The 21,691-nt window shown below is 42.4% G+C and overlaps 1 protein-coding gene across 2 annotated transcripts in view; it reads right to left on the bottom strand.

The window, feature by feature from the left end:
* MAU2 (MAU2 sister chromatid cohesion factor) overlaps positions 1–21,691 on the bottom strand; it is a 119,862-nt gene that overhangs the window by 22,976 nt on the left and 75,195 nt on the right. For both annotated transcript variants that reach the window (XM_033954093.1, XM_033954092.1), the window contains exons 11-17: positions 20,964–21,041; positions 19,883–19,948; positions 18,875–18,958; positions 18,579–18,628; positions 8,268–8,345; positions 7,055–7,166; positions 4,646–4,736 (exon numbers count right to left, since the gene is read on the bottom strand). In XM_033954093.1, the coding sequence (XP_033809984.1) occupies positions 4,646–4,736; positions 7,055–7,166; positions 8,268–8,345; positions 18,579–18,628; positions 18,875–18,958; positions 19,883–19,948; positions 20,964–21,041 (559 nt within the window). The remainder of the gene's footprint in view (positions 1–4,645; positions 4,737–7,054; positions 7,167–8,267; positions 8,346–18,578; positions 18,629–18,874; positions 18,959–19,882; positions 19,949–20,963; positions 21,042–21,691) is intronic.

Below are 21,691 nucleotides of genomic sequence, written 5' to 3'. Positions count from 1 at the left end.
TGACATAGGATGGTTTCCCATGGTTATCCCAGGGGATGAGAATGGTGATGAATTCTGTCACCGTGTCATTTACACAGAAACAGACAGACACTTTTTTCCTGTTTTTACCTGCTTATAGTATAGGCATAGACCTTACTTATTCTGTGGTCTGACCCTTCTCTGCCCTTGCCAATTAGGTATGTGTGTCTGGTCTTTGCATGCTAAATTCTCCTGGGTCTAATGCACCTTCTGTTTTCACGTGTTGCTTTGGCACCTCCCTCTCTTCCATTTCAGGCGCTAACCCCTTGGTCCTTGTGTGTCTCATTCTATGGAAAATGCTTCCTTTTAATACTTTACTGAATCTGTTAGATCAGGGGTACCCAAAAAGTCAATTGTGATCTACCAGTAGAGCGCAAAGGCAACGCAAGTTGATTGCGGAGCCCGGGATTTCTCCCTGCTTCCCCGACGCAGCAACAGGCCGGATGCGTGCAGTGACTGCACAAGCCTCCACCCCGATGTCAATTCTGACGTCGGAGACGATGTTCCAGGCAGCCATTGGCTGGCCCGGAACTTCCTCTCCGACGTCAGAATTGACGTCTGCGGGGGGGAGGTTTGTGCAGTTGCTGCTTCGGGGAAGCAGGGAGAAATCAGTGGCGGTTGCTGGGGGGGAGAGAAAGAAAGAAAGCGGAGGCAGGGAAAGAAAGACAGGGCAGGGAGAAAGAAAGGGGAGGGGCAGGGAGAGGATAAAAAGTTTAAAGTTGGGGGAGAGAATGGAGTGTGTTGGGTAACAGGCAGGGAAAGAGGAAGAAAAAGCTGGACTCATGGAGGGACAGAGAGAGATGTTGGCTGGGGAGTGGAATGAGGTCTGGAGAAAGCATGCAGGAGGCAGAAAGAAGGGAAGAAATATTCACTTCCTAATGTCTTTACCACTCCTCATTTACCGTCCTTTTTTATTAATTTTACTTCAATGTATTTTAAACAACCTCTCCCTCCCCTACTTTCCTTCCATTTTATGTATGTTAATCTGAATTTGTCTAATATATATCTTTATTCATTTTTCCCTCTTACAAGTGTATCAATAAATTAACAATTGAAATTTAAATACATCACTTGAATATCTGTCATATTTAACAATACATAAAATTTAATCCCTTCCCTCCCCATCCCTACCATAACATATGCAATCAAATATATCCTATGAAATATTCTTTTTTACTTATCCAATCATTTAATAAAATTCAGAATTCTCCCCCCTCCCATCCTTCACTTGCATTGTACTTATAATGGAAAATGGTATCTATTCATTACAATATTTTAATATTTGATAAATTATTATTTTTATTTACTTATTTTAATTGCTTCCTATATCTTTTATAATGTACACCGTCTAGACATGTATTTTGATAGACGGTATATCAAAAATAAAGAAACTTGAAACTTAATGCACAGTCAGAAGGAAATGCAACCAGAGACTCATGAAATCGCCAGACAACAAAGGTAGGAAAAATGATTATTTTAAATTTAGTGATCAAAATGTATCTGTTTTGAGAATTTATATCTGCTGTCTATATTTTGCACTATATTTGTCTTTTTTATAGTTGTTACTGAGGTGACATTGCATATTTTAAAGGCATCTGTTTTGACCACTTTGAAAACCCCCCAATTATAAATGATAATTAACATTTTCTGTGCATACAGTGTGCTTTGTGTCTTTTTAATTTTTATTGTTGGTAGATCATTTTGACTTGGTCATTTTAAAAGTAGCTTGCAAGCCAAAAAAGTATGGGCACCCCTCTGCTAGATCATTGAACGTTTGTGTTGCCTCTCTGCTTTTCTTGTTTTCTTCCAGACAGCCCATCTGTAACTCCCTCAGTCCTTATGTGTCTGGATTATAGTGCAGTTACTGTGGCATTATGGAAGGCCTATTTTAAAACTGCCTCAACTGGAATGCCAGAGCTGTTCAGGGAAGACTGCTCAGTACGTGCTCAAATGAGACCATTTTCAGAGGGAGAAGCATGATGGCAGATAAAGGCCAAATGACCCATCTGCAGCATCCACAATCTCCTACTCTCCCTAAGAGATCCCATGTGCCTGTCCCATACTTTCTTGAATTCAGATACAGTCTGTCTCCACCACCTGTACTTGGTAGTGCTGCCCAATTTATGGAAAAAAATTTCAATTTAATTCAATTTGGCCTACTGAATCAATTTTTCAATTAGATTTTCCTGCCCAAGCAGGCATTTTTTTATTTTTTTTTCAAATATCCTAGCAGGTTTATTTTGTAGCTTTTCCACCCACCCCCCTTTTTTCCCTCTCCAACCCCATGCTGGTGCTGTGGTGTAAACAAAATAAAAAAAACTTTTCCTCTCTGATAGGTACTAGCTCATGCTCACTGTCTAACACCAACTCTGGCAGGATACATATTTCAAATCCAACATATTGTAATCACAAAATAGAAAATACAATTATTTTTTTCTACCTTCCATTGCCTTAGCCAACATTTGTTCTTTCTCACTGTCTGCCATTTCTCTCCCTGCTTTTTGCCCTAGGTCAAACCTCTCTATTTCCCTCCATGACACATCTTTCCCTTCCTCTCCTCCATGATATGCAGCATTTCTTTCTCTTTCCCCATGCACCATCTCTCCCTGCCCTCCACCCTTTGTCCAACATTTCTCCCTCTCTTCTACATGCATGTCTCCTTTCCCTCCACCATATGCAAGATTTCTTCCTCACCCCTTTCTACCTCTTCTCTCGCCCTCTCCTCCACCCCATGTGCCACATTTTTCCTCCCCTCCCACCCATTCCCCTGTGTAGCAGCTTTCCTTCCATCCCTCCCTCCTATCCTGTGCAGCAGCACCCCACCAACTCACCACCCTGAGACCCAACAAACTTCAGAGGCCTCCTAAAACAGCAGCAGTGGTGGACGACAGCAAACTGTTGCATAATTCTGAACAGGCTATTTGTGCCCTGCCCCACTAGATCTTCCCTCTGCTGCATCATCAATGATGTGGTAGAGGGAAGGCCCCGGTGAAGCAGGCCACGCGCAGCCCGTTCAGAATGATGTCGCTGCTAACCACTGCCGTTGCTGCTTTAGGAGTCCTCTGAGGTATATCAGGTCTCACCGGGGAGAGGGGGGGTGTTGGTTGCTGAATTGGCGAGTCTGATTTTCTTTTTTTTTTGTTTTAATTTTTATTGATTTTTTCACATATCAACAAGTGTTATAAATTTTCCATACATTTATCTTAACAATACACTTGATATCTCTATAATGTATTTTATATAAACCATATTTTATATTATTTTTCTTATGAATTTATATAACATATATATTGTAATGATTTTATCAATTATTATTTAATTATGAACCCTTTTCCCTCCCTTTATCACATTAATTTCTCATAAGACTATCATTCATTCATTATGATATATTTTTTATAATGTATAATAAAGAGAATAAATTCTTTACCCCTTCCCTCCCTCCCTTCTTTAACCATTATCTTATTATGGGAAAAAATTAAAATCAGTCATTGCAAAAATCTGTTAATGGTCCCCAAATCTTCTTAAACTTATCCATATATCCTTTTTGTGTTGCAAATGTACGCTCCATCTTATATATATGGCAAACTGAGTTCCACCAAAAATTATAGTTCAATCTGTCATAATTTTTCCAATTATGTGTAATTTGCTGTACTGCTACTCCAGTCAATATAAATAAAAGTTTATTGTTATTTGATGAAATTTGACTTCGAGCTCTCATTGCAGTACCAAACAAAATCGTATCATATGTCAAGGCTACCGGATTTTCTAACATCCTATTAATTTGTGGCCAAATTGATTTCCAAAATATTAATATGAATGGACAATAGAATAAAAGATGATCTAATGTCCCTGCTTCAAGATGACAATGCCAGCATCTATTAGACTTAGAGCTATCTATTCTATGTAAACGTGTAGGGGTCCATAAAGCTCTATGTAAAATAAAAAACCAAGTTTGTCTCATAGAGGCTGACAATGTGCATTTTAACCTCCAAGACCAAAGTCGAGGCCATTGAGATGCATTAATCTGATGCTTAATCTCAATACTCCAAATATCTCTAAGACCATTTTTTTTCTTTTTATGTACGAATCCAGATATTAATTTATACCACATTGCGGCCTGGTGACCCATGGAATCTATCTGAAAACATAAGAATTCCATACTATGATAGTTATTAAGATTTTTCCATTCAGGGAACCCTACCTGAATGGCCTGCTTCAATTGCATCCATCTGAAATATTGCGAGTCTGATTTTCTCGGACAACGAATTGATTCAAATCAATTCACCAAAGTGAATTGGGCAGCACTACTACTGGGAGACTGTTCCACAAATCTACCACCCTTTCTGTATAAATTTTTTTCCTTAGATTACTTCTGAGCCTATCTCCTCCTACCTTCATCCTTTGCCCTCTCATTCCAGAGCTTCTATTCACATGACAGAGATTCGTCTTATACACATTTATGCCATGTATTAAACATCTCTATCTCTCTCCTACCTTTTCTCCAAAGAATGCATATTGAGATCTTTAAGTCTGTCCCGTATATGCCTCATTTTTGGGGGGCAGGTAGGGTAGTCCACATTACATAGAGAGGACTGTGAGATGCATTTACTTCTGGTAACTGCATTACCTCTCAGAAGTGCTGAAGACCAGAGCTGCACAGACATGTCAGGAATCTTGCTGGCAAGCTGCATAGCTGGCACCACCATATTATTACTCTCCTGCCCAAGAGAAAAGATGCATTGCATTAAACACAACCAAGTCCCACCTCCTCGCCATCCTGCCCCAGAAACAAACAATGTATAACAGTTATCTTTCCCAAGGGGCACATGGAGTGAGCAGCAGAAAGGAGAGAGACAATGGGCAATGAGAAACATTTACATTGGAGGTCTGCAAAATGATTCATACAGAAGAAAAAGTTTCTAAAGTGTCAGGTCTGCTACCTTTGGAAAACTAAAAACAGAAATGCAGTGCTCATAAGTGCCTCTATCACTGCTCAAGCGCTAACAGCCCACATTTGTCCTTCCAAAAGTCCTGCTTCATAACTGCTAAGTGCTACAGAGGTTCACAAAAGCACTGCTCTGAGAGTGAATTTGTACATATGTACAAACCCTGCATATCACAAACATGGTAGAGCATAATCAGGACAGACAAGGCTGTTACTAGCTAGGAGCCTAAAGTTTCTCCTGCAGTGTGTGCCAGTCTAAGCAGAGCTAGGGTTCACATAAGAAATTAGAGGGCGACTGAAACAGCTTTTTTCAGTTTCAGCCAAAGCTAAATATCACTGAAATACCTGCTTTATCTCTGACTTATTTCCGGTTATACCCAACCTCTCTCGGCTCATAATGTAATTGAAATTTGTTATTAATGTACTTGACAATACTTTCTGTAACATCGCTGTATATATACTATCTTTGCCTCTGTAAACCGCTCTGAACTGCTTGTGGTATTGCGGTATACAAAATTAAGTTGTTGTTATTATTATTAAATCCGAAACCTCAAGCTTGGTTGGGTGAAAGCTGCTGGGGATTGTCAGAGTTTTTAGACTGCATCCCTCTGTTAAACTCACAATATCCAGGCCAGAATGTAATAATGAAAACCGTATTTTACCGCCAGGCAAAACAACCTGCATATAAAAGTAAACTGCTTTGGTTGTCCCGCAGAAAAGCAATATATCAAATTCGTAACCCTTTATGTGGACTGCAGCTAATGAAAACTAAACTAAAAGCCATAGTAGCTGATTTTGTGCCATGCTCAGTAACAGCCGATATCTTAATTCCACAAAGAAGCTAATTCCTAAGAAGCTTATCCCAAATTTAAAGATATAAATTTCTACTAAAATTTTATATCGAAAGCATTACTAAAATATGGGGGCCAATCCATGTCATGGGGGCCAATAATATGGATTAAACACCAGTTTTTCTTTTGAAATAGGAATAATAGAGGGTGGGAAGGGTTCTTATTATACTGTATACATTAATAATAATAATAGTGAGGAGGGGGGATGGGCTATGGGTTTATATATATACAATTGTTGTTTTTCTTGATGGATTTACAAGTGATGTTTTCAAGACTATGCATGGTTCTATATTGTACACTTGTTGAAAGATTAAAAATGAATAAAGAATTTAAAAAAAAGAAAAGAAAGAAAGAAAGTATTTGGAGCACTATATTTACCATATAAACTATTGTGCAAGATTATAACTGCATTAGTTGTAATCACAGTAGAAAATTACCCCAAAGAGTAGCTTTCTCCCCTGAACTATCTTTCAATCCCTGGTGGTCTAGTGGTGTAGTCAGGAAAGGAGTGATGCCCCCTGTTGGGCAGCAATTTTGAGAGCATTGCTAGAATGCGCAGGAGTAACTGGGGATTGATCCTGCCCTAAACTATACCCCTAGATCACCAAGGATTGTAAAATAGACCTGGGGGGGACGACTCCTGTTTGAGAGGGAGGGAGAAAATGGACAAAGCACAAATTTTAAGTTTCCACTGAAGAGCATATTGTCATTTTTGGCCAAAAAGATGGCTGAAAATTAAAATATCTTTTCTGCCAAAACCAGGCAGAAAATGGATTTTGGGCCAGTTTAAGTGCCATAACCAAAACTGAAATTCAGTCAGCCTCTCCAGGAAATCATCAGCCTCTATAGGAAATCATAACAAACTTGTTCTATGTATCAGTAGGAAATGTTTTGCAATCTATAACATTTCCAAAATACACACATGAATTGCAGCTGCCTCTGGCATTCAGAACCAGGCAGAGCACTGCTGGTACCAGAGATGAATGACAATGTTATCAGATACAACTGGTCTAATTGAAGCAAACACAGAAGGTGACAGGACTGAAGAGGTAAAAAAGCTGGTCTAGGGAAAGATTTTCACTGAATCACTGATTCCTGGATTTTTCCTAACTAGGCCCACATATCCCTCCCTCTCTCTCATTTATATCATCATCTCATTTATAGCATCCCTCCCTCTCTCTCATTTATAGCATCTGACAAAGAAAGATATATAGATGAGGGAAGGCTGAGGGCTTCTTACCCTGTGATTTCCCAAGACGTAGAATATATGGCCCAGAAGGACCAGAGAACAGGCTGTCAGCCTGTTCAGATCTTCAGCGTTTGACATTTTTAGAGTTTCTCGCAAAAATCGTCTGCAAAACAGAAGATTTTTCATGTGTTATTCTGAATAAATCACTATTTTGCCCAAAAGCAGGACTGTATCACATGAAGGAGTCACCTGGAGAAACAGATGTGATCTCTCTAATGAGATCAGTATTAGAGACAAAGACTTCTCAGAGGACAGTCTGTTTTCTGTTGTGTTGGAGAAAGGAAAGCATAAGGTAATGAGATATGCCAATAACCTATCTAGCAAATGTAAAGCAAAAGGGTTGAGCTAAGCCAGGCCAGGTGTACACAGACAGCTAAGACCATACTGCAAGGAGGAGAGAGCCAGGACCTGCAGAGCCAGCATCAGATCCTCATAAAATTTCCACTTCACCAGTGCCACATAATGAAAAAACTCCTTCTGAAAGGACAGCATTACTCTCAATTCCAGTGAAAGCTTTGGTGGGAGCAAGAGGCAGAAACCCTGAGCCTAGATTAATATTCCTGGGTTACGTGACAATGTTGGTTACCATTACAAACAAAGCCTGCACAATATTGCAAACACTGGCCTCTCACACATCAATCCTTTCACTATGATTAAAAAGTAAGAGGAGTCTTGTTTCACAGCTACATCCCTACCTCTGGGGAGGGCAGTCTGACATTAGTGCTTGTATAATACCTCAGAGGTTTTAGTAGGGTGTTGTGTTGTTTTTTTGGTTTTTTTTTTAATTTAAATCACTTTGATGGGGGGAAGGGGAGATGATGAAATGATACGGGTGTTTACAAAGTATCAGAACAACTGCTATTAGCCATGGAAGGTTATAAGAGCCCAGACCAGAGTTTATTTACTTTTTGATATTTGTTCATATTGCTTATGACTTTGGAGGGGGGGAGGAATCACTCCTTATAAAGCTGCATACTATTTGATGTAGGTTAACCTTTTAACTGTTCTTATGTATTTAATGTATCAATAAAAATAGATTGTTCCTTAAATCAATTTGATGCCCAGCCTATTGCAATATACCAAAAACATGAACAACTGAAGCATGCCTTAACTATCTCCACCCTAACAATAAGAACATCTCAGCAGCCAGTCAGGATTAGAACTCGCAGCTATCAGAGATCAAAAGCACTTTCTTGTTACTCACTTGGCTTCGTTGTATCTTCCTTGAAAGAAGGAGAAGAGCCCTCGGATATAAAAGGCAGCTGCCCTCAGGCAGTGAGAGCTAAAAATGCAGCACATAAGTGAAAATAAGATCATGATACTAAAGTTTTTTCACTATCCAACAACAGCGCTCCAAATCTGTTTTTCAAATCTGAAACTAGTACAAGTTTATGGCAACATAGGGGGCTGGTAGAACAACTTTGGAAATCTGTTCTGTAGATTCCATGGTATGGGAGCACTAGTGTTCAGACCAACATAAGTGAATTGACTCATTCATTTAAGCAAATTGCTGCTGAGCTCTTAGTAACTCTCTAATTGATTTGATTTTAATACTTGATATATCACTAAAAACAAGTGCTAGAGCGGTTTACAATTCTAAAAACTCATTATAACAGGATTCAAACTTAACATCTCATTGTACAACAATTATTATCGTATATACTCGAATATAGGATGAGATTTTTGGGCCAAAAAATTGCCCAATCTCATCCTATATTCAGGTCATCACCCAGTGGCCACCCAACCCCTCCCGGACTTGGTGCAGGCCTCTGCCAGCCAGCCTGCCTTATGACCTGGTAGGCCGGGACAGGAGGGATTCCCTCATCTCTCCCATTTGATTCTAACAATTTTTTTACTCTGCGTACCTATTTTTGCCTTTTCGAATCCCTGTGGGCCAGCGGTGTATGGGCAGGAGCGAGCTTTCCATGGTAGGGAAGGGGGCTGGGTTCAGCGCCTGGCAGGGTGGGAAGAGCTGGGTTCAGTGCCTTGCAGGGAGGGAAGGGGACATTGGGTGCAGAACCTGGCAGGGGAGGGCGTGAGGAAGGGGACACTGGGTGCAGATCCTGGCAGGGCAGGGTACTTGAATATTAAGCCCCGTCTTATATTCGAGTCAACCATTTTTCCTTCTTGGGGGGTCTCAACCTATATTCAGATTGACAGATTCACGAATATACGGTATACTAAATTATACCATCACATCCATTGGACCCACCCAAATATATTCATCATCTAACTGCAACCTGATTATCAAATCCACTCATTAACAATATAAAAAACCTCAATAAGTAGCTGTTACCCATAGCATTCTGACTTCCTACTATCTATGTTTTCTTGTACAACCCCACTCTATTCCTGAACTTTCGGATAGTCAATCCCTTATTGCAAGAACTCTTGTAGGAAGTTTCATTTGCATTCTTTTGTTGCTCCTCTCTTACCTCTGGGCTGTCCTTCAACTCCTCAGTTGTCTTCCTACAAACGAGATAGTGGGAGCTTGTCTTTTCTGCTCATATTTTCTTTAAAATTCAGTCTTTAATGAGATTCAATCGCAAGGCTTATTTTTCGTGCAGCAGAGGATCCCTTAAAAAAAAATTTTTATTTTTCTCTAGCTTCCCTGGGTCATTTTTGGTGCTAAAATCGCTGCTGCGGCAGCAATCTTGAATTTCATAAACTTCTTTCTACTTTAAACACCTTGTTTTCACTAAAAATAGGAAAGATGGACTACTCAGGGCAGGATACTTTGGATTCTTGCCCTATCTGTGGCGTGTGGCAGTCCAAGGTGCCTCCATGTTTCACATGGTGGGGGAGGGGCAGGGGGGAGTCACTGTTTTATTCCCATCAGCCCGAGAAGAGAGTCACAAATCACAATTTGAGCAGGGAGGCAGCACAAGTGCATCCTTAGCACAGTGCAACCATGGTTTGGCCGAAAAATCATGTAAAGAGTCAAAGCAAGGGCCACAGAGGCAGGTTTCAGGCCTATATGATAAACAAAGGCCCCATGAATCCCTCTGGAATTGCAGCCCTGCTAGTGCCAGGAGTTTACACCCCCAGGAGCACTAGCTCCCAAAAGCAGTGCCATGCGTAGGCTGGTTACAGTCTGCCAGCAGATGATTCAGATGATCAAGATTCTATTTTGATGCCTTTGCTTCTCCTGTCAGGGACCTCTACACTGGGTGATGCCTGCAACCATGGGAGTGCAGGATCCAGATCTGGGGGACACTCCGAATCTTGGTGAGGACCCAACTGTGCGCAGGCTGTTTCAACCATCAGCGTTGACGGGAATGATCTTTGAATCCCTCCAGGAATCGAAGCTAGATGCTCCTCAGACCTTGGCTACGCAGTGCTCGCTTAGGAGCAACACCAAGGCCCAGACTTCCTGTTTTTCCATCGCATTCAGACATCACAAAAATGCTTACCAATCACTGGGAGGTGCCGGAAGGGCCTCTGCAGGTGGCCAAGGTGATGTCTAAACTCTTATCTAATGGATGCTGCATTTAACCAGCTTTTTGTTCCACCAAAGGTAGATTCTCTGGTGGCAGATACCAGGCGCCATAGTATTGAAGGATACCCAAGACCTAGGAATAGATTTGTACTCAGATGACTTTTTGACTCCACGGCCTCTGGTTTGCAGGCAAGCCGCGGCAGCATCTTTTATCACCCGAGCTCGTTGCTCTAAGTTGTGCCATGATCCTGATACTATAGTAGACAAGGATCTCCTGTTTCTGATGACTGCTGTGAATTACATGACTGATGCCCTGTATGACCTTCAGGGTTGTGGGCAAGCTGTCTGCTATCTCCACCCGCAGAATGCTGTGGACAGTGGGCAGGTGATTCTTCCACGCAGGCGACCCTCAGTAAACGACCATTTCATAGGCAGTTACTTTTGGTAAAGGCCTGGATAATCTTGTGGCCAGTGTTCAAAATTGAAATCCTTACCAGACAGCAGGTCTCAAGCCCCTCAAGGATCTGGCCACAGTACTTTTCAGATATCCACCAATATTCTGGAAGTCCCTTGAGCCAGAGACTATTTCAAACTTCCAGGCAAAGATTTGGAGGGACTAGGTGCCCGCAAGCTTTGGAAGCCCGTTCTGCCACAGTACCAAAGCAGCAGTTATTATACCAGGCCAGTGGCTGAGCCTCCACGCATTGGAGGAAGGCTCTCAATTTTGGAGGGAATAGTCGGAGATCACCACAGATTGCTGGGTGCTTGACATCCTGTGGGAGGGGTACAAGTTTGATTTCTATCGGCACCTTCCGGATTTTTTTCTAGACTTCCTGGCGGGGAAACTAGACAAAGCGTCAAAGGTCAGAGCAACAGTACAGAGATTGCTGAATATAGAAGCCATGGAGCCCATTCCAGAGAACGGCACTGAGGACTGGAGACCGATTCTGGACCTCAAAGCGGTAAACGCAGCCCTCAAAATCCTGCAGTTCAAAATGGAAACAGTGAGGTCAGTCATCACTTCGGTGATGCCCTCCCTGAATTTAATGGAGGCCTATATGCATATTCCCATTTTTCCAGTCAACAGGAAATATTTAAGGCTCCATATGTTGGAGCAGCACTTCCAGTTCACAGCTTTGTGTTTTGGACTAGCTAGAGCACCTCAGACCATCATCAAGGTGATGGTGGTGGTCACAGCACACCTGTGCAGAATAAATATGCAAGTCCTTCTGTATCTGACCAATTGGCTAATCAGGGCCCAGTCTGAATCCGTTGGACACCTGTGGTTCACCGAGTGGTCCAGTTACTATAAAAGTTTTTGGGAAGAGCTCTGTTGGTCTTACTCCCAAATATATAGTTGCTCTTTTTTTCTTTGCAACTAATAGACACGAGAAGTTTGCATTTGAATTTAGTTTTTCTGCCTGTTAAAGGTTGTAAACTTAAAAAATACCATCAACACCTTTTGTCATATCAGGCAGCAATATGGGGCAAGGATTTGGAATATTTGATTATGTCCTCCAATTCCTATGTGGAATTTAGGAGACATCTAAAAACATATCTGTTCTCTAAATATTTGGGTAATTAGTTTGCATACACATGGATTTCATAGTTCAGCAATTTGCTTTGTTTAGTTTTTAATCATCTGGTCATTTAATTTTTATCCTATTCAATTGTATATCTTTATTTTGTAATCTTTTGTTAACCACATAGAACTTTACGGTCCTAAGGTATATAAGCTGACTGTTATGTTATGTTAGAACTGATGCAAAATTTAGAATACCTGGGAGTTTGTTTCGCTATGAGAGCAAGCAAAGTATTCCTCCCAGAGGCACACTGGGAGAAACTCCTCCAACAGATCTGAAATATTTAGAGCACACCTGCTCCGACAGCCTAGCAATACTTGCAGGTGCCGGGGTTGATGGCTGTGACCACAGACATAGTCCATTGGACAAGGGCATGCTAATGCTCACTCCAAGCGCTCCTTTCCCGACGGTACCCGCAAAGGGATCCTCTGCATCAGCAGCTCCTTTGGACAGAGGAGGCTCATGGCAGTTTGGTTTGGAGGTTAAATCCTTTCTCTTTTCCAAAAAGAGTGCCCTTCCATTTCTCGACATTGGTGATTCTGATGACAGATGCCAGACTTTACGGCTGAGAAGCACAGAGAGGGATGCCCGGTTCAAGGATGCTGGTCCCCTTCCCAGAGGAAGTGGTTGATCAACCACTTAGTTTCAGGCCATTCTTCTGGCACTTCTGAAATTCGAATGCACCTTACTGAACAAGGTGCACCCCCTACACCTGGAGGACCAAATGCTCTTCTGATGGACAGAAGCTCATCTTTTAGTGCTCTCAGTGGCACATGAAGGTCATACAGGGCATCAGTCACAAGCAGATTTCCTCAGCTGGCAGACCCTGTATCCTGGGGAATGTTCACTGTCCCCGGAGACCTACACATGTATAGTGAAGCAGTGGGGACATCCCATATTCGATCTGATGGCATCGACAACCAACACGAGGGCGGCTCAATTCTTCAGCCGAAGGCGTGAGCCCAGAAGCGAAGGTCTGAATGCCATGATTCAACCTTGCCAACAGGATATCTTCTCTATGCCTTCCCTCCGTAGCCCATGATAGGCTTTTGCACAGAGTAATGGCACACCAAGGAAGGGTGTTTCTAGTGGCGCCAAACTGATTGAGATGCCTTTGGTATGCATACCTGGTACATCTACAGTGGGGCCAAGATCTCAGGCTTCCCTATCATCCCCAGATCTTCACACAGGGCTCAATTGCTCTGCAGAATCCAGACCACTTTGGTCTTAAGGCATGGTTCTTGAGCATGCAAGCACTAGAGCTACACGAATGGGGTACTTTCTACCATTTTGAGGAGAAGCGTTCGACTGTAGCAGCGTATGCAAAGACCTAGAAATGTTTCCAATCCTGGTGTGCTCAAAGGAGTGAAGACCCAAGCTCTGCATTGATCTTGATGGCACTCACCTTTCTCCAAGAGAGTCTGGAAAAGGGTATAGCAGCTGGCTCTGTCAGAGTATAGATAGCCAGGCTTTTTTACTTTGAGCACCTTTGTGGCTCATCCTTATGGCATTTCATTTGTGAAGGGTGCACTGCAGTTTCACCCTCCTCTGCGGCAGCCTTTTCCGACTTGGAATCTTAATCTGGTTCTCAGGGCGCTTACAAGTCTGCCCTATGAACCACTGAAACAAGCTTCCTTGATGGACCTTACTTTCAAGACTGTTTTTGGTGGCCATTACCTCTGCCTGGAGAGTGTCAGAACTTCAGGCTTTGTCCTGCAGAGATCATTTTCTTAAGATTAAGGAATTAGGCATGATTTTACGCAGTGTCCCCTCTTTCTTGCCAAACGTGGTTTCCAGCTTCCACATCACTCAGTAAGTGCGCTTGCCAGCATACACATACTTGGGTTCGAGGATACAAGATAGGATGCTAAAATCTCTGGATGGGTGCAGGCTTTTGATGCGGTACTTAAGAGGTCAGAAACAAATTTTGATTGTCAGATCACCTCTTTGTGCTGGCTGTAGTGGCCCAAAAGGGCCATCCGGCATCGAAGGCAACGATTTCCAGATGGATTCGTATGGCTTTTCCTCCGCCTATATCGGAGCTGGCAAACATCCTCCTATCTTGGTAAAGGCCCACTCCATGCAAGGCATTGCTTCCTTGTGGACAGAGTCATCAATGATTTCCCTAGAAGAGATTTGTAGAGCCGCCAAATGGTCTTCTCTGCATACGTTCACAAAGTTTTACAGACTAGAAGTGGCAGTCAAGCAGGATTCCACATTTGGATCTTCAATTCTGGAAGCAGGCTCATTGGTCCCAACTAAGTTTGAGAGACTACTCTATTGCATCTCGAAAATTCAGGAATAGAGTGAAGTTGTGCAAGACAGAAAGATTAGGTTCTTAACTTGGTAATCTTCTTTCTTGTAAACCCTCACTCTATTCCTGAAGACCGCCCTGTCAGCTATAAACTCGCCTGTTGATTCAATAAGTACCAGCAATTTGGACTTCTTGTTTCTTTGTCCATACTTAACAATACTATCCGCATATTCCATAATGTTCAATCTAAGAGGTCTCTATATAACATTCTCCTACACTTTTAGTGTAGGTCGAGCTCTATTTGTTAAATTGTTTGTTCTGTTTTCTTGCAAATGTTGAATTTCGTTATTTGTTTTGATATGTGATAATATGAGCAGATTTGTTTCTCGGGGAGAATCCCTGTACCCCTCCCTCTCCAGTGTCCTCTCCAGGTATAAATGTCTAATTGTTATGCACCGAGGAGTTGAAGGACAGCCTAGAGGTAAGAGCAAAAGTATGCAAATGAAGCTTCCTACAAGAGTTCTCGCGAGAAGGGATTGACTACTCGAAGGTTCAGGAATAGAGTGAAGGTTTACAAGAAAGAAGTTTACCGAGGTAAAAACCTAATCGTTCCATATTGTACATTCCACAATACAAAAGTTTTCAGTAAAAATTCATCTATTCCTCCTGCTTTGTTTGGGATTCCCACTTAATTACATTGATGCTTTTCAGGCTACAGCACCTTAAGCCATTTCATCTGCAATCACCAGGAGACTTAACCATTTTATATTATCTAGTGCAGGGGTGTTCAACCTTTTAGCTTCCCTGGGCCGCAATGGCCCCAAAACATTTTTCTGGGGTCGCACAAACACTAACACTAGCCAATGAGCAATAAAAAGGTTGAGCAGGTCCCAAATGTGCAATCACTAATATAGATCACTAATATAGAAGATGTACGTAAATAATAATAAACCTTCATTAAAGGGACACTGTGGAGAGGAACCCAAAAAAGCAGTAATACTTACCCTGACTGAGTGATCCCTCCACATGCACTGCTGACAGTGAAAGCAGCCATAGGCTTCCGCATCCCCACTCTGATGAGCAGGGATGCGTGCTCCTGGTTCTCCCATTCACTTCTATTACAGCTACAGTGAGCCTCTTCAGAGGTGAGCCTCATCAAAGCGGGGATGCCGAATCAGCTGTCAGCAGCGAACATGGAGGATCATTTAATCAGGGTAAATATTACTGCTTTTTTGGGCCTCCCACTTTGAGCTTAGGCTTCCTCAAAATGAATATCTCCCCTGCTGTAGCTAATAGGGATCCTCAAGCCTCACCAACTGATGGCCACCTCCTCCCCCTCCAACTTCCCAAGTTCTGCAGCTGGCAGCAATATTGCAGAGCGGCTGCCTTCCCTCCCCCACTTGGCTTTCATGCATGCATGAAAGCAGGGGCAGCTTGAGGATATTGCCATTGGCTGCAAAGCTTGGAGATTTTGAGTTGCCAGACTGGAGGAAGATGTCTTCAGTTGGCAGGGCTTGGGAATCCCCACTAGCTTTTATTTAAAAAAACTCAGGCAGGGAGAAACTTTGATGCTCATCCACTAATTTTGGTCTCCAGTCCCTCCCCCAAATCAGCTTTATACCACTGAATACAAAAATAATTGTGATGCACATATCCCAAAGCTAACATATCCCAGTTAATAAATTCAAAATAAAACAATTTTTTCTACCTTGTTGTCTGGATGTTTTGTTTTTCCATCATTTTGGTCCCAGTTTCTCTTTCTGTTTTTTGTCTATCTTCAACTAATTCTCTTTCCAGTGTCTGCTGTCCATTTTTTTCTCCTCTTCTGTCGTTCCATTTCCTTCTTATGCCTATCTCCAACGTATTGATTTTTCCCTTTCAGCTTTCTTAACTTTTTCTTTTCTGTCTCTTTCCACTCAAATCTTGCCTTCTTTCTCACCCTTTTTCTTTTTAAATGTTTAGCTACCTCTCAATTCTCCATCTTCTCTCAGTCCCTAGCTCTCCCATTTCCCATCTCACTCCTTTCCCAGCCTCCTATTCCCTTCTATCCCCATTACCACATTTCTACCACTGTACTCACTGCTCTCTCACTCATCTTGTCATCTCCCTTTTGACTTCATTCACATGGCTCACCACTTTCAGAATCCCCGTCCCTCTCTCCACTGGTCAGGCTATAACTCCCTGACTCTCTCTCCACTGGTCAGGCTATAATATCCAGTCCCTTTCTTTCCATCCCTTAGCATCTTCTCTCGTGCCCTCCCATGGTTCCATCTCTCTTCCTCTATCTCCATGGTCCAACATTTTGCTCCCTCTCTTTTCTGTTTTCTTCTTCTTCTCTCCCCCCTTGATGCTGAACAATGAAATGGAGAAAAAAAGAGAGATAGTGCATCTCTCTGCCTTCCATCTACAGGCCTAACATTTCTTCCACCCTCCCATCCCTAGATCCAACTTCTCTCGCTTTCTCTTCCCAACTGCCCTCATCCCATCTCTCCCCTTGTCTGCCTGCCTCCCTTCCCCAGGTCAACCATTTCTTCCTTTCTCTTCCCAACAGTACTCCCTTCAAGTATCTCTTTCCCTCTTCCTCCACACCACCCCAGCTCCAACTTCTCTCCCTTCAGACCATTTCCCACCATCTCTCTCTCTGTCCTCTCTTTCTAGTCCCATAAGCTCTCCCCCCACGCCCAATCTGGCACTTCTTTTAATACCCTCCCCTCCAAAAAAAAAAAATAATATTCAGGAGGCTTCCTCGGGCCAGCATGTTCTCCTTCTCTCTGCGCCCATGCAACCACCACTCCTCTCCCACCATGCATCTCTACCTCACTCCTCTCCAATAATTCTCTCTCTGCCCAACAATTCTCCTCTTTTTTTATCTTCCCAATTGCACCATCTCTTTCCCTCTCTGACACCCAATTCTCCCTTTCTATTATCTGCCTCACCTCTGCATCTCTTTCCCTCACTCCCTCCATTCTTCCATCTTATGGCTCATGCTACCCTCCCTCTTTCCCTTCATTCTGTGTCCTAAGTTCATGCCCCTCCCTCCTTCCTTCCATCATTTTTCCTAAGTTTGTGCCCCCTCCCAAGTCCCAACATGCCCTTCTCCCTCCATCCCTTCTGTGCCCCAGGTGTTTACCTTCAGGCTGGCTCCCTCTTCACTGCTAGTCATTTTTTTGCTGAAAGCCACAGGCAGCGCCTCCCTCTCAAGTCCCAACACGCCCTTCTCCCTTCTGTGCCGCGGGTGTTTACCTTCTTGCCTGCTCCTTCCTCCGTCTTGTGTTCGCTCAAAGCCGCGGACAGCGGCTCCCATGCACCTCCCGTGGCAGATCTGGAAGCATTCCCTATGACGTCATGACGTCAGAGGGAACACTTCCGGGTCAGCTGCAGGAGGGATGTAGGAACCGCTGCCCGCGGCTTTGAACGAACGCTGCGGCAAGACGGAGGGAGCCGTCAAGATGGTAAACATCTGGAGGCGGCAGAGGAAAACACCACATCGTCCTCGAGCGAGGCCACACAAAATACCTCACGGGGCTGCATGCAGCCCATGGGCCGCGGGTTGGACACCCCTTATCTAGTGCATCCATCACACTGCCAACTCTACATCTTGGTACACCTGCAGAGAAATCTACATTTGATATCTGGACTAAGCCAATTCTCAAGCAATCTAGGCCTAGGGATGTCACCGAAAGATAAATTAGGTCTCATCTGCTAATTTTCTTTCCTTTATTTACACCAGATTAGTCCAGGAACTTGTGGTTTGTGTCCATCAACCTGCTGATTGGTGGAACATAACCCACAAGTTTCAGGACTGGTCTGGTGCTGATGCTAAAGAAACAAATTATTGACAGCTAGAAATATTGCTTATGTGGCTTCCTCAGTTCAGCTCAGGAATTAAATGCAGTTTTCTTATATGGAAATGCACAGCACTGCTGAAAAACCATTGGTCCAGCCCTATCATTGTCTTACTCAAGTCACAAATGTCTGTACAATGGGCTTCGGTCTGCACTGGTAAGATGGATAATTAATCAGAAGCCCTGATGTTAACTGCCCTCTCTCATTAGGACTTTTCCAGAGGCTGTATATGTCTACAAAGATTAATTAAAATATATCATTCCCATCTCCCCCTTATCTAATGCTTTTTTTAATGTTTTGCTATATTGATATTTTTTTTGTTTTAAAAAAACAAACAAACCCTTATTTAGTAAAGGAGCAGATTGGAATTTAGGAAATAAGCATAAGTCATACCTTACAGGAAAATTGTGGTCTGGGTTTATCCTTTCCAACAAACTGTAAAGCTGTGGTTACAAAGAAAACAAAATTTTAGAACCATCATCACACTTTTAAATGTTTGCTTCTACTGTAATATACTTTTCAGTGATGTTTGCATTGCTTCAGATTTCTGTCTTTTCCAGACTAACTTCCAAAACAGTAGCAGCTCCAAAGCTCACAATTGTCCCATTCCTCCAAACAGATAAGTACTAACCAGTGGCTGAGCCTGTGAATCTTGGTTTTACAGAGTTTGAAGATTGCCCCTTCCTTACCTCTTGGTGTCTGTTGCCTTCTCTTATGTAGACACTGGCCAGGTTTGTCACAATGAATGCCCACAATTCCTGATGCGTCGTTAGCTGTAACAAGGCACAACAGAATTGCCACATCAGGGGCAGAGCTCTCAGTCTGCTCTTGCTTTTTCTTTTATGGGATGGGGGGAGGGGGGTACACCATCTATGAACCTTTTAAAAGGTGATCAAGTCTGGTGCATCTGCTCCTGAAGCTGCTGATCTATCATAGGAGGAGAGAGAGAAAGGGGAGAACAGATCTAGAGGACCCATCGGAGAGGACAGGCTGAGAATCAAATAATTTGGACAGTGTTTGATAATGGCCAACTCTATGTTTTGCTGGGACACGAGGATCACCCACGTTGGACATGGAGCTAGTCTCCCTCAAGAAATCTGGCAATATAGACCCCTCCCCCAATACACTCACACATGAAGAGAACAGTGCTTTTCAGAGGCCACCTCCTGTTTTAGATGCTCTTAGGCATGTGATCTCTGAACCTCCACCTCATCAGTGGGAGTACAGGTATTTTGCAGTGATGTTCATTCTAGGATTATTCTCTAATAAAATACCATAGTGAATGATAGCAGATAAAGACCAAGATCCTCAGTATGTATCATGTTAGGTTAAAAACTTTTATTGAAAATTCTTGTACTGTGACAAATTTAACCTATAACTGTATATCATGTATAGTAGTATTAGATGCCTAGTATGTGTTGAGTTAGGATAAAAGCTTGCATTGAAGAATCTTGCACTGTAACTATGGTAGTTGCAACCTGTAAACTGTATATTATGTACACTGATATTAGATAGATCCTTAGTATGTGTCGAGTTAGGATAAAAACTTGTACAAAAAACACAACCCCCACAACTTGTGCTATAACTAGAGCAAATTGTAACCTATTAACTGTATATTATGTATGTTGACCTGTAACCCTCTCAGAGTTCTTTGGGGAGGACGGTATATAAAACAAACTAAATTTTAAAAATCCTACCCGTAATGCTGTTGTAAACTGAGCTTCTGCGTTGTCCATACAGTTAACAGAAATGCAGTAGAGACCCTTAAATAAAACAAAGATGATAAGTTAAAAAAAAAAAAAAATCAATCCATTTTATAAAAATATGGGAGCCATTAACATCTTTTTGTCATGATTAAATGCCATTTTTCTATTAATTATACACCAATTAGTGTTAGGAGTGGGGAGGGTTTCTATGGGAGGGTTTATGATCTTACAATTAATAATGGGCTTAGAGGGAGGGTGGGGGGAGGGTTGCTTTTATGTTTATAAAATATACTGATAAGATGTTCAAGTAGTCTACTTAATATTGTTATTATGAATTTTGTACACTTGATGAAAGTTTAAAAATTAATAAAGAATTAAAAAAAAAAAAAAATCAATCCATCTATCTATCTATATATATAGGTGTGGTGCACTCAAATGTATACCGAAACATTATAGACATCTCTGATAAAATAGAGACCCTAGCATGCCAGAGGAAGGCTTGCTTTATGTCATGCTAGAATAACGTTCAGTGTAACAAAGCACTGGTGTAGTGGCCATAGCAAGCAATAAGCTAGTGCTACCAAGAAAAGGGCTTTATTCATCCAATTACAGAGTACTCTTGTTGCTATTAACATCTATAGCAGAGGTTTCCAACCTTTTGGCTTCCCTGGGCCGCATTAGCCGAAAAAAATTTTCTGGGGCCGCACAAACACGCAAACGCTGCAGCAAGAAAGAGGAGGGAGCTGGCAAGACAGTAACCACCCAAGGGCAGCAGAGGAAAACACTGCATTTCCCTTGACCGGGGCCGCACAGAATACTTCATGGGGCCGCATGCGGCCCTCGGGCCACAGGTTGGACACCCCCTGATCTATAGCATCTGAACATGTTTTGCATCAAGATTACACACAAAAACGTTAATCCTGGGTACTACACTACAAAGAACTGGCACAATGTTAGTTTATGGGATTATTCACAACAATAGTTTCCCCTTCCAAAAATAAAGACTGCTTGATGCACAAGGCACATATATTGCTGCCTCTACATTTAAAAATCAGCCCAGCTTTCTACTTACTAATAATGTGTGAAGTTGGGCAGCATGGTTAGAAAACAGTCTGGGGGACTGCTGGCACAGTTGGCAGACCTGGGAAATCTGCAAGCAAAAAAAAAAAAAATACAAATATTGAATCATTTTAGCCATGAACCTTGCTGAACACAAACCTGTCAATCACATTTCAGGCAGCACCAACCAAAGGTAAGCAGTAGAGAATGAGACAGAGACAAATTTGTCCCTGTCCCCATGAGATTTATCTCCATCCCCATCCAAGTCCCTGCTCCATTCCTGCAGGCTTTGTTATGATTTTAAAGTATTTGAGGCTTGTGCAGACAAGGACAGGGATGGGATGGGGATGGAGATAGATCCGGCAGGGACAAATTTGCTCCCGTGTCATTCTTTAGTAAGCACCATAGAACCATGTTTCTCCAAGCAACCAGCTTGCATCATGTTTCTGTGTTTCTAGAAGTCAAGTCTACTTAGGGCTGTGGTAAGCTTAAAGGGATGCCTGGAGATTGAGCAAAGCTTTCCATGAAGCAGGAGGGCTGACTGGGCACATCTGATCCTCATCTGCCAGAACCTACTAATACTGTTACAAAGTGCCCAAACAGATTTTGCCAACACATATCTTCCCCCTGCAATACCAAGCCCTACAATCTAATCTACAGAGAAAGCCAACTGAATGAGAAAAAACACTATTTGAAAGGACTAGTTTAAGATGACAAGAAGATAAACAAACTGACTCTGTG

The sequence above is a fragment of the Geotrypetes seraphini genome, chromosome 8 (assembly GCF_902459505.1).
Source record: "Geotrypetes seraphini chromosome 8, aGeoSer1.1, whole genome shotgun sequence".
NCBI classification, from domain to species: domain Eukaryota; kingdom Metazoa; phylum Chordata; class Amphibia; order Gymnophiona; family Dermophiidae; genus Geotrypetes; species Geotrypetes seraphini.
This window is presented reverse-complemented; position numbering and strand designations above follow the sequence as displayed.